Raw genomic sequence first — 13720 nt, forward strand, 5'->3', positions numbered from 1 at the left:
ACATATTTACCGCAAATGCTAAATTGGTTTTTTGCAGTGATTTTTTACTTTTTACGACGAAAACATTCGCCGACATATTAAAACCTTGTTACAGCGGTTTGTTAATCGCTGCAATTGCAAAAGTGGTCTTTTGTAGCAATTTTTTAACTTTTAAAATCGCCAAAAAAAAGCTATTTCCAGCAATTTTTTTATCGCCACAAAAAAAGTGGCAATTAATATGTATTTTCAGCGATTTAACTTTGGTCCCTGAATTAAAGCACAAGTTTGGAAAATGTGATGGAAAAATTAACTGTTAAGTTTTTGCGGCAACTTTTATAGCTATTGCGGCGACTTTTTTCCGCTACAATAAACACTTTTTACTATAGTGGCATTTTCTTTTCGTCGAATGCAAAAATCGCCACAATAGATAATTTTTGCGTCGAAATTTGTCGCCGTAAAATATTTTTTGGCCACTTAAAATATTATTAGCGGCGAATGAACTCGCAACAAAAAGCTAATAAAATTAAAAACCCCGCTCGTTTTCCAGTCATTTCCCTCCATCCGTCTCCCCCCCCTCTCCTCTCTCTCCAATCCCTCCATCGCACACAACCCACGCCGCCGCGCATAGCCTGTCGCCAACGTTCTCACCATGCCACCGCCACCTCACCTCGAAGGCCACCCGCTCCTTTTCCCCCAACCCCCGCCCAATCTCTTGCCTCCCTGAATCTGGCATCACCTCTCTCTCTCTCGGATTTCTCTGGAAATCACCGCCGCTAGGGGCACCGTTCTCCACCACTCACACCTCGACACCATCGATAGTCCTCTATCGGAGTCACCTTCTCCTCCACACCTAGCTTAGTAGCCCAAGGGCAAAAGTCTCTCTGCTTCTCTCTCTGCTAAATCTCTCAGGAACCACTCCATTGCGCCGAGCACCTCTTGGTCTCTCTCTCATATGTATGCCTCCTCGGTCCTGCTTAGCCACGAGAACCACCATGCTCTCATCTTAGACTTGTGAGGTGCTTTGTGATGGAGGTAATTAGAACTAGATTGCTACTTTAATGGATCTGGGTTATGAACATGAAGTTAGGATTTTGTTTCAATTTTTGTGTGAATGATGTAGGTGTTATACTGGCAGCTCTAGGGTTTTGTTTGCTACATGAATTTGGCATGGGTTTGAGTGGGATGTTTTTTAGATTTTGATATGTAGGAGCAGTAGTGACTTGAATGGTTCTCTTGGCTTGTTTCCACCACTAAAGGATTTAACAAAGTTGAAAACACTATGAGTTAATAATTCAGTGAGATAATTTTCTACTATAATGGGATCCTTATGGCTAAAACAGTCTTATATACAGATCTAATCCAAACAATATTTCCATGATTTTTTTTATTTATCAGAATGGTTGTGCATCCATAGTTATTCATATTATATCTTAATCATATATCATTGATGTTTTTGGGGATTACGATTTTATTTTGTGTATCAGGATCTTGTATTAATTCTTGTATTGAAGGAATGATTAGTGATCTTTTGTATTAATTTGTGCTTTGATGCAAAGTTAATGGTATTTTGTGTAAAACACCCATGTTGTTGCAAATTTATTTAGCAACTTGTTGTCATGGCAAAGTTGTTCTTGCTTTTGAAGAATATGGTAACTCAAAAATTTATTTAGTAGTTACTTTAGCATGACTAGTATAATTATCGGTAATAAACATCGCTTAATAAGTGGCGTATATATAACTGGAAAATAGTTTCATGTGTAATGTATTATTGGAAATCAACTTTACCTTTTTCCAGCTTCATGTAAATGCCTATTTTTACTTCTTGTACTTTAGCAAAACCAGTTTTACCGATTCTCCCTTTGTAGCATAATTGATATGATCTAGGATTAGAACATTTGAGATCACACTTATAGATTTTTGGAGATCAATATCATGATACAATGATTAAACATCTTCTTCCTCTGTCACAAGGAATAAGAACCAGTTCATGATACAAGGATTAGATATTCAAACATCTTAAATATTTTCAACAAGCTGATTGTCTGAGCATGCACAAAACTAAATTGAAATTATCCCATATGCTTTGGTTTGGTTATGTAATAACAGAATAAAATATTGTCCTGAAAAATAACTTTGCTTTAGTCATGTAAGCTTGTTTCATTAATTTGAAACTACATGTGTCAATTACCATATATTAGTTGATTTATATTCAATGAAACTGCATATGTCAATTACCAGTGGCAAATTAGTGAACTTTTTAGCTTTACACTGCAGCATTTACAGTTCACCACTTGAGGCTACTTCATTTTTATTGTCTTTAGGCCAATGAATTTGTAGGAAGTTGATTATCCATACTTCTTATGGTTAAGTTTCTTGTATTATCTCTAATTTTTTTACCTTATATTTTAGAAAACTTGGTTTTATTTTTTGTTGAACTTTTGTTTTTCTTTTGGCTATATATTCTTGAACTATACAAAGTATACTAGTTTATTATGCCAATGCCTTTGACTTTTCCTTTTTAACTAATGTGTTCCCTCCCTCATCCTCTCTTTCTCAGCTTCCTCCCAGTGCAGTTACATCTATTATTCTTGAACAAGCTATGGTTTACTGTGGTTTACTCTCATTTTTCTTTCTATATTTTGAGTTGAATTCTCATCCTATAAAATGTATGCTCGTTTTGTTAACAGACTTGGTATTTGATTCCATTTTAATAGTATTTACCTTTGCTTTATGTTTTATTTTTGGCTTGCTTGTGCATGTAGAGGATTATAGCAGGTTAAGACCACTGAGTTACCGAGGTGCAGATTTGTTTGTCTTAGCTTTCTCATTAATCAGTAGGGCAAGCTATGAAAATGTTCATAAGAAGGTATTGACTTTAATGGTATACCTTTCTCACTTTATCCTATATTACTTTTTTTTGCTCTTTTCCCTTTACTTTTCTTGTTGCTATTTTAGATCATATTTGGAAAAAGTAGGCAACTAACTTAAAGCTTGCAGAGTGTTTTCCCCCATTCAATGACATAGATACTTTTTTGTGGATTCCATGATATAGATACTTGTACTCTTTACTTTGATCTACATGTCAAAACTGAGCTATTGTCAGTTGGCATGGTGCTCTTGTTTCTTCTTGTGCCAATGGTTTAGTACACCAGTAACTGAAGTTATTTATTTGTTCTAATTTCCCAACAGTGGATGCCTGAACTTCGTCAATTTGCACCCAATGTTCCAAATATTGTTCTTGTTGGAACAAATTTAGGTAGGTAACTTTTTATATTTTCATATTTTAGTTTTTACTGATATGTGAGTAACACTAAGTTATTATTTGTATCTATTTTAGATCTTTGTGAGGAAAGTAGGCATTTATTTGATCTTATGGGTTCTAATGTCATAACATCGGCTCAGGTAAGCTTTATTTATTTTCTTCAAATTAGAGAGATGATGTGAAAATGTCAACTACATGCTTAGAATTGTTGAATGCTTATAACCAGTTTTGGGTTGCTGCTCATAGTTGTATAATTTTTTATTTGTTTTAATGAATGACTGAGGAACCCTTGTATTTGGTTTGTGCTTTTTGGTCTAACCTTCTCCATTATCTGTTTCTGTTATTACTGTTCTGCTATGCAGAAGACTGGCTCTTACCATTGTTGTGGCTGTCATGCTCTTTTTGGCATTTCTTGGATTTTTCAAGTCTTTTGTGATCTTATTGAGTAGAAGAAGAATATTCTCATCATATGGCTTATTATAGTCACAGCAATGGTAAGAGCCAATGGAAAAGCAGATAAGTCATTTCTTCATTACTCAATTAGCATTTCTTTTGTTACTTAGTCATGAAGAAATTGTTAAACTTTTGTGAAAAACAAGGCCTGTAATTCTTGGTAAGGGAACTGAGAGGGGTGTGTGGGAAGTGGAAAGAAAGTATGAGACTTCTTAGATTTAATCTTTCTGGTTTTAAACCATCCCTGAAGAGACTTATGTATTGATGTGGATCTTTGAAAGTCCACGCTGAAGTAAGATGCTAACGTGGGACTATGTGAGTGAGATAAACATGCAGCCTTCTTGTGAATATTTAGAGAGAATTATTGGGTATTTTCTTGTCCTATATTGTGTGATATCAATTGGGGAGCTGTTTACCTTTCAGACTTTACATTTTTTCTCTACATCTAGGTTGTGAGTCTTTTTTGTGCATCTGTTTTGTGCATGAGTTGTGGTTTTGGATTGGTGAAATTGGGTTTCTCTAGGTTTCAAAAGTAGTCATGTGTTGGTTTAAAATTTGGGTCCTGCTGCTACATTGTGTTGCCTTCTTTTAACTAAGTAGAGATGCTGGGATTTACATGCTGATGAAAATTGTATTGCCTTCTTTTAATTATATCTTAGAGTTATATATACATATATTATATATAAAGGTCTCTAATATGAAGTATGGCTTGGGTATAGTTCATCAAAATTAATTTTGTGGATTTTTTTTTTTAATTTTGTGAAATAACTTTTCCGCAAATAAGATTTGCCAGAAATATTTTTTTTTTTGCATATTAAACTTATTTCTAGCGATCTCATTTCGTTGGAACTACTTTTTATCGACGATTTTTATAGTATTTGCGGCAACTATAAACCGCCACAAATATTTTTCCAAGCGATTTAATTAGGCTATTGGAATAGATCATCTCTTCTTTTACGGCGATTTATTAATTTTTTACGACGACTATAATTCATTGCAAGAAGTTTTTCCGGTGATTTAATATGCAAACCGAATGGCTATTTGCAGTGTTTTATTTAGAATTTGTGGTGAAAAAAAATCATCGAGGCAATTTTTGAAGTTCACTGGTTTAACTTATAATTGAGCAGACAATTGCAATGAACATTCGGTGGCAATGAACATTCGGTGCAGTAAAAATGGCTGAGAAATATCAAATCCGGCGATTTTAGGGCTTATTTCCAACGCTTTTTAGAGTTAAAAAAGACTATTTTTCTTGTCGTGTTATATCATCTTACAAGAGTCTAACACATCGTTTCAAGTTTATTAAATGCATCACTTTATTATACTAACATGCACCATTTCATTTACTCACCGTCTAACTCTTCTCTTTCTTCCTTTTATTTCTGTTACTTCTACCTACGTTTTATTCGCAACCTCCATGCCTCCCCTAACAAATCATTGAAAAAGAAATCGTAATTGGGACATACTTGTACATTGGAAAAGATGAAGAACGCACTGAATTTGTCTTTTATGTTCAAAATGATGTTGATTTCTTATATTTTAATATGGTGGGATTCATTATTTGATAAAAGGACACGTACTAAATTTGTATATTTGAGACTTTGTATAGATTATTACACTAAGATTGCTGCAAATATATGGAGATAGTGATTGCATGCAGGGGATACAATTAATTCCGTTCCTTTTATTAGAGTAATGCTACTATACTCCTTAATTTATATTATTCATTTTGCCTTCTTGACGTGACACCACAATGTGGCACGACGTGACTTATTAAAAAAATTAAAAACATAAACATAAAATGATAGATAAAATTTAGAGTTTTAGTCTTCATTATTTTGTGTTTTTAGGCGTTATTTTATTTTGAATATATAATTTTAAATAAGTCAAATGTCAAGGGAGTAATGTGAATGACATAAATTAAGAGACATAATGACATTACTCATGGATTAATTGTCACTTGTTAGACAGGCTAGAAGTAGTTGAATCCCTTCAATAAATAAATGGGTCGGCCCATCTTGTTATGTATGGGCCCAAAACATTTAATTAGCCCACAAACAAAAGAGTCCTGAGCTGGTCCATGCCAAATAATTAGAAGGATGATACTCATCATTCTATTTTATATATTTTAAATTCTTATTTTATTTTATTTTTATTAAATTAATTGAAATGTTTTACTCTACCATATACTTTTTAATAAAAAAAAGAAAAAAAATTAAAAAAGATGTGTAGTATATGAAATGTTAAGTAGAATTATTCACAAATCAGATGGGTCTTTGTTGGTCGGTATTTAAAAAGAGAAGTGCTATACGGCATCCACTGTAGTGGTGCACACAATACATACACTACGTGGATGCCTTTCATCCAATTGTTTTTTTTTCTTCCTTTGGCTTCTCTCTCTCATCTCTCTCTCTCATCAACTCTCTCTCATCATCTTCGCTCTCTCTCTCATCTCTGCTCTCTCTCTCGTCTCGCTCTCTCTCATCTCCATTCTCTCTCTCATTTCTGCTCTCGGTCTCTCTCTCTCTTGTCTTGCTCTCTCTCTACTCGCTCTCTCTCATCTCTTGTCTCGCTCTCGCTCTCTCTCTCATCTCTGCTCTCGGTCTCTCTCTCTCTTGTCTTGCTCTCTCTCTACTCGCTCTCTCTCATCTCTCGTCTCGCTCTCTTTCATCTCTGCTCTCGCTCTCTCTCTCATCTCTGCTCTCTCTCTCTCTCTCGTCTCGCTCTCTCTCTCTCTCATCTCTCGTCTCGCTCTCTCTCATCTCTGCTCTTGCTCTCTCTCTCATCTCTGCTCTCTCTCTCGTCGCACTCACTCTCTCATCTCTCGCTCGTTCTCTCTCTCATCTCCGCTCTCTCTCTCATCTCTGCTCTCTCTCTCTCTCTCATCTCTGCTCTCTCTCTCTCTCGTCTCGCTCTCTCTCTCATCTCTCGTCTCGCTCTCTCTCATCTCTGCTCTCGCTCTCTCTCTCATCTCTGCTCTCTCTCTCGTCGCACTCACTCTCTCATCTCTCGCTCGTTCTCTCTCTCATCTCTGCTCTCGCTCTCGCTCTCTCTCTCGTTCTCTCTCTCATCTCTGCTCTCTCTGCTCTCTCTCGTTTTCCCTCTCAAACATGTAGTGTATATTTTGATATTTAATGTGTGTAAAATTGACTTCAATAAACAATGACTTCTATATATAATATTTCATTTAAAAAACAATTGGGTTAATCCAACGAATGTCAAGCTTGGCCCCACACCCTGTCCTCCCAAGTTAGAAAACCCAATGAGAGGCAGCAAACCAAATGGTTAAATATTCAATGCCAACGTGGCAGATGGCGGTGGCATGAAACCATGTACGAGGCTTGGCCCCACACCCTATCCTCCCAAGTCCCACCACCTCACTTGATTCCCCGCTGCGCAGCCGCAGGTCTATACAGAGCTCAGTATTTTTGTTTATTTATTTTTATTTTTAATTTTTCTTTCCTTTCTAATCGAACTCCGCTGTACAACCCATGAAACATCAGTCAAATGAATCTGGACATGTCCTGAAATGCGATTGAAGCCATTGTCATTGACCTTGCTTTCCATTTCCAAGCACTTGAGCGAAAGCCTCGGTGGTAGGCTTAGGGGCGGAATCAAACGTAGCTGCGGTTACCCATCTTTCTTCGCCGCCATGTCCACCGTTTCTACTGAGAAAGACGCCTTTTCGGCTCCTACCCAGTCCATCCCCAAGTCGCCTCAACCTTTGCAGGTATTACCCAATTTGATTTCCGCTATATATATATATATATATATTGGCGTCTGGTTTGAAATGAAATGGGTTTTCCTCCCTTTTGGTAAATATAAGAAAAATGTCTTCCTAGTTTTAGCCTTTGTAATTTGTATACTTGATGTCAATCTAAAAAGAATGGCTTGATTGGGAAATAGGTTGGTATTTCGTTTCTTTGGTAATTAAGCGTGCCTTTCTTTCTTTTCTTCATACAATCTAAATATTTCTTTACGAATAAAAAATTAATTTAACCAACTTCCCCCACAATCGTTGTTATCTCTATGCTACTTATTGGTTCTTTAATTTTGTTTTTCAATGGAAAATATAAGGTCCTTCCCACGATTCACTTGCCCACTTTAGCGGAATTGCGGGGCTCTGTTTGCTATACGCAACTTTTACTTTTAGAAGAAATTGAGGCTTTTCTTCTGTTAGAAGTTTTCAGAAAGGAAAAGGTTCAGAGAAAATGTGCTACATGGCCATTCCTGAGTCATTGCAAATATTACCATATTGACTATAATTCAATTCAAAAGTTAGCTACAATATTTGGTTTTATGAAATCCTCCTCCTGAAGCTGAAACATATCGTATTATGATCAATTCAAAAGTTAATTTTCAAATGGTCCAATATCCCTTTCCAATCTTCTTAGGGAATTCAGTGCTTGGATTTTTAAATGAGATGAACGCGTTTAAATGTTGACAGAAGCCAAGGAATTCCCACGTATTGGGTCATCGGGAACTATGTTCTTCAACAAGTATCTGCTGGCATCTCTCTCTCTCTAGTGCGGTTTGGATAGTGAGATGAAATGAGATGGTTTTAGATAAAAGTTGAATAAAATATTATTAGAATATTATTTTTTAATATTATTATTGTTTTGAGATTTGAAAAAGTTAAACTGTTTATTATATTTTGTGAAATTTTGAGAAATTTGTAATGATGAGATGAAACACTTTCACTATCCAAATGGAGCCTCCTGTCCGTCTTGTTTTAGTTTTAGCATTATGTAATTCGGCCTCTCATTGTATGTATTACGTCCAGAAGCTTTTGACATCTAAGGTTCTAAACTAGATGTTTGAAGTTGATAAAATAACCTTTCGAGCATTGTGCAGTGCCTTTTTTATGGCTAAACCTTCTATTCAGTTTTCTTTTCTAAGAAAAGGAAATGAATTGTTTGTCATTATTTTATTCTGTCAACTATTCCTAATTCTAATGAATTGGCCTTTTTTTGTCAGGTTGCAAAGCGGTTGGAGAAGTTCAAAACGACAATTTTCACACAAATGAGTAGTCTTGCCATCAAGCATGGGGCAATTAACCTTGGCCAAGGCTTTCCCAACTTTGATGGTCCTGAGTTTGTAAAGGAAGCAGCAATTCAAGCCATTAAGGATGGAAAAAATCAATATGCTCGTGGATTTGGAGTTTCAGAATTAAACAATGCTGTTGCCGAACGGTTCAAGAAAGACACTGGACTTCTGGTGGACCCTGATAAAGAAGTTACTGTTACCTCTGGTTGCACTGAAGCAATTGCTTCTACTATCTTAGGGTTGATAAATCCTGGGGATGAGGTGATCCTCTTTGCTCCCTTTTATGATTCATATGAGGCCACTCTCTCCATGGCTGGTGCCAATATTAAATGTGTAACGTTGCGCCCACCAGATTTTGCTGTCCCCATCAATGAGCTGAAGTCTGCTATCTCAAAGAATACACGTGCAATACTTATGAATACTCCCCATAACCCAACTGGAAAGATGTTCACCAGAGAAGAACTCAATCTGATTGCATCTCTCTGCATTGAGAATGATGTATTGGTTTTCGCAGATGAAGTTTATGATAAGTTGGCTTTTGAAATGGATCACATTTCCATGGCATCTCTTCCAGGAATGTATGAGCGTACTGTTACTATGAATTCGTTGGGTAAGACATTCTCCTTAACAGGGTGGAAAATTGGGTGGGCAATAGCTCCTCCGCATTTGACGTGGGGAGTGCGGCAGGCACATTCTTACCTCACTTTTTCTACTTCCACTCCAATGCAGTGGGCCGCATCAGTTGCACTTAGAGCCCCAGAGTCTTACTATGCGGAGCTTAAGAGAGATTACATGGCAAAGAAGGCAATTCTGGTGGAGGGATTGAAGGCTGTCGGTTTCAAGGTATTTCCATCAAGTGGAACCTACTTTGTGGTTGTAGATCATACCCCTTTTGGGCTGGAAAATGATGTTGCTTTTTGCGAGTATCTGATCAAGGAAGTTGGGGTTGTAGCAATTCCGACCAGCGTATTTTACTTAAACCCTGAAGATGGAAAGAATCTGGTGCGATTTACATTCTGCAAGGATGAGGAAACACTGAAGGCTGCAGTCAAGAGGCTGAAGGAGAAGTTGATGAGAAAATAATGCTGATGTATGTATTTAAATCACTTTGGACTTGAGTCATTCATCGAATGGAAGTGTTCGTGTTGCAATGTTAAGCACTTAAGGTTGAAAGTGAAGTATTTTTCTGCATACCAATTTAAAGACAAGTTTCTCAAGTCATGATTTATCTAAACTGTCAGTAAATGGATAGTAGTGACTTTGCTTGCTTAAGATACAAAGATTTTGCTCTTCCATGCGAAGATAATATTGGAGAAAAAGAAAAAAGGGGAAAGTAAATAAATGAAAATGCAATAGAAACATGTATTATCTTTTTGTTCTTTTAGGGTCTTTAACATTCCCCTTACCTTTTTCTTTCTCCTTCTCTCTGCCTTTGGCCTTGGGTTGAGGAAGGAATGTTCTGTTCTGTTCTGTTTTGAGTTGGAGGCAAGAGCTCTTATCGATGGAATCATTTGGCACCTCCATGTCTGCTTACAAAAATTATCCCAACTCTTGTTTGAATGTAGGGCCTTAAAACTTGGGAATTGGTGGAAGATCACGGGTGATACCGGCAGCCCCATAAGTTGCAGCTTGACGTACAAAAGTAGCTTTCTTCTTCATTGCCACAACCCGAGACCCTGCTGCCAATGAACTAAAATCCCAATGTTCAACAACAACATCTTCTGGTTGGTCGATCAGCTAGCTTTTTTCTTTGGTGCCTCTTTCCTTACACCCGAAGCCTTCTAATTAGGATGTTGCTCACTTCCAGTTCAACAAACACTTCCGGCCGTGATCCGACCTCCCCCAAGATTATGACCCACCAAGCTATAGAACGAGTCGTGTTCTGGTCAATTGTTGTGTCAACCCCAACTAGACCTCAACGCACCGCAAAATGCAGTTCATTCTGCACTGCCTACGGTGAAACCCCTCTTGTAAGTAGCAGCGAGCAGTTGAAATTATCATTCGCGTTTTTCATCACGATCCGAGCGATGGGGTGAACTTCAAAGATTCAATTCACCTTTAAACCCCCCCTGAATGTGCATCCATCAGCTACGCCGCCTTTAATCTCATCAGCACTGGACACTGGCTTATTAACTTTAAAAGACCCCACTTCAATCATCTTTGCTGGAGACTTTTTCACCACGTACTCGCAGACAACAATATTGATATGACAATATACATCAAAGCAATGCAGAAATTGGAACCGCTGGTGCACACTCAGCGACAGTCCTCAAGATATTGATTGCATGATCGGTGCTGTTCAATGGCTTCTTGCTACTTAACACAGTCAACTTTATTCTGAAGTACGTACAATTATATGCGTGAGTTGCATTCATGAAGCGCGTATTCCTGATAGGCAGCGAAGAGAAGCAAAGCCCCGGCCATAATTTCAGCCTCGGGAAATTCGCAAAAGAGACATGTCTTCCATAACTGTTATAACTACAGAGATATTAAATAAAAATAATTTTATAAATTGACATGATTTCATATGGTCTATTAGATCTACTTTATAATAAAAATAGTTTTATAATATAATGAATCACATCTAATCATATCAATTTGTAAAATTATTTTTGTGTAATCTCTTTATGACTATAATATTTTCCTATTAAAAAAGATGACCTGATCTAGCTCCTAGTGAAATATTGGTAAACTTTAACTGAAAATTATAACGTTGAGACTTGAAAGTTGTGGCGATGTTTTCTTTAGGAACATGTCAAACTGATATTAGAGCATTGGCTATTAGAGTCTATGTGAAAAGAAATGGAATGCATTGCAATGTATAAAACTTGTACTTGTGTATCCTATGTATTTCTTTCTTTTGTATACAAGGAAATCCATTAGTGGTGTTATTGGCCACGTCTAAAGTAGATCAGGATTCTTGGGAGTAGTAAACTTTTTTTAAATGACTGTATGACTCTTAAATGTGCCCACTTCTGGCATTATGTATTCATTATCTATTTTTTTTTATTATCCTCTTATTATCCTACTACAATAATTTTGAATTTTTGGAATAATTTTTCTTTGGAACTAAATGAAAATCATCCCAAAATTTAAGATGTAAGGATGAAATTTTGATTTTGTTCCAAAAACATTATGAAACATGCTTCCCATTCTAATGTGGGGACGATAAATTTCGTCCCTCGTAAAATAACTATTTGCAATTGGAAAAAAAATTGGCGGGTTAAGTGCAGGAAGCTGATTTACCATTCGAACATCCATCTAGACTGTTCGAACATGTAGATCACCAATTTTCAAACTGTCAGTTATTGTTCAAATGGTAATAATGTGTTCAAATGGTGACACTAATTTAATAAAACATTTAATCAATTAAAGAAATAATAATAGTAATAAAAAATTAATTTATAAAATAAGGATATAATGCATAATTAATTAAACTTACAAAACATCAAATATTGTCAATACCAAAAATAAAACAAAATATAAATGAAAGATATAAAATACTATGTTCCCAACTCTTTGAGAACATCCTCGATCGCATCTATTTTTGCCTCTATCTGTATCAATCGAGTAGATATCGTCTCCTAAGTGATCAATGACACTTGTGAACTCTGTACGTAAGCTACAGAAGGCAATTTGGATCTATGTACGCACTATACTAGCAATTTGATCAGTAGTAACAATGCATGATGCATTGGGCTGCGTGGATGTCTGACCGACCGATACTCCATGATCGGTCGGGTGTGCATATCTGGTCTAAGTATCAACCGGCTCTATAGTTGGAGCACGAATACGAAGTCTCAAGTGTCCCGTGCTCCCTGATAGGGTGAAGGCGTTGATTGGTCCAATCGGCTCTTGAATATGCTCAGCGACATCAGGTAAGACCGCAACCAACAATAGGAATCATGTGATTAGGAGGCCGAATGACAAAATATCTATCGTAACGTAAGAAACCTTTGATTGTGTCCTAGTGAATATATATACCGCACTAGATCGATAGGCATCATACAAGTGACATGTATCATAAATCTTGCCCTATCCATGCCAACCTACGTCTTGTGCTGCCAATGGTCAATGTTGTGGGCGATGATTAAGATGATAATCTTGAAAAAATCTAATAAATGAACTTGTTTGATACTCTTCATCCCATCATAAGGAGGAGCATTTGGACCAACAACCAACTGCCTCACCTTAGCAGCTGAGAGGCCATCAAGTCCATCAGGATCAATGTCCTCATCCTCATATGTCTCCTCATCAGCTATAGACTTCTTGGGCACCACATTTGGATATGCAGTCTCCAAACAAGCAACGCTGATAAAATCGAAAAGTATGTCTACCGAGAATGGGAATGAAATACCTCATACGCTAATAATATATTTATCATCAGCATCCAGACTGGAGACATGATGCCCTCTATAAAAGTCGGTGATGAAATCAATATATGCCACGAATTAGAATGCCTCGTCCTGTGGTCCAGAACATCGATGTCAAGGAGCGGCCCTCGAAGAGAAGATCCTGAAAATCATCGATCTTCACATGACGCTCTAATAAAACTTTATGGCCTAACAATGTATCGACCGTACTGCTAAAAGAACCTAGTTCCCCTAGTTTGGCAAGCTTTGACCTTCCCCTAGCAAACATTTCAACCTGAAATTTAAATAATAAAATTAAAAAGATTAGTTACAAAATATAATATACAAAACAATCATAAAATTATATAATTAATGAAACAATTTAAATATGTTTTTTGTGTTTAATCATTTGAACTCAGTATCTTACGTTCGAACTAATGAAGGCGTTCGAACGATTTGGATATAGGCAGTCGAATGGTATAGACACCATTCTCAAGAATGACTTTTGGGTTCTAACCATTCAAACGGTATTAGAAACATTTGAACGGTAACTGGATTGAGCTTAGCAATGGCTAAGTAGACTCATTGGCCATTCAATTGAAAGGATCCTTTCATTTCTTCAACAAAA

The 13720-nt window shown here is 36.7% G+C and overlaps 1 protein-coding gene across 2 annotated transcripts; it reads left to right on the forward strand.

The window, feature by feature from the left end:
- Positions 1 to 538: 538 nt before the first annotated feature.
- Positions 539 to 9974, forward strand: LOC118343702 (probable N-succinyldiaminopimelate aminotransferase DapC). Of its 2 annotated transcripts, XM_035686788.1 has the most exons (4): positions 539 to 1011; positions 2742 to 2845; positions 3169 to 3235; positions 8672 to 9974. In XM_035686788.1, the coding sequence occupies exon 4, from the start codon at positions 8717 to 8719 to the stop codon at positions 9821 to 9823; it is 1107 nt and encodes a 368-aa protein (XP_035542681.1). In that variant the 5' UTR covers positions 539 to 1011; positions 2742 to 2845; positions 3169 to 3235; positions 8672 to 8716; the 3' UTR covers positions 9824 to 9974. The 2 variants fall into 2 exon arrangements, with proteins under 2 accessions (XP_035542681.1, XP_018853214.2); XM_018997669.2 differs by lacking the exons at positions 539 to 1011; positions 2742 to 2845; positions 3169 to 3235 and adding an exon at positions 6929 to 7424.
- Positions 9975 to 13720: the final 3746 nt, after the last annotated feature.

The sequence above is a fragment of the Juglans regia genome, chromosome 16 (genome assembly GCF_001411555.2).
Source record: "Juglans regia cultivar Chandler chromosome 16, Walnut 2.0, whole genome shotgun sequence".
In the NCBI taxonomy this organism is placed as follows: domain Eukaryota; kingdom Viridiplantae; phylum Streptophyta; class Magnoliopsida; order Fagales; family Juglandaceae; genus Juglans; species Juglans regia.

Excerpts from the sequence above, each read along its gene's own strand:
- LOC118343702 (XM_018997669.2), top strand. The coding sequence starts at position 7,224 with ATGCGATTGAAGCCATTGTCATTGACCTTGCTTTCCATTTCCAAGCAC. Across the intron at positions 7,425-8,671 it reads AGTCGCCTCAACCTTTGCAG|GTTGCAAAGCGGTTGGAGAA; the intron begins GTATTACCCAAT and ends TTTTTTTGTCAG.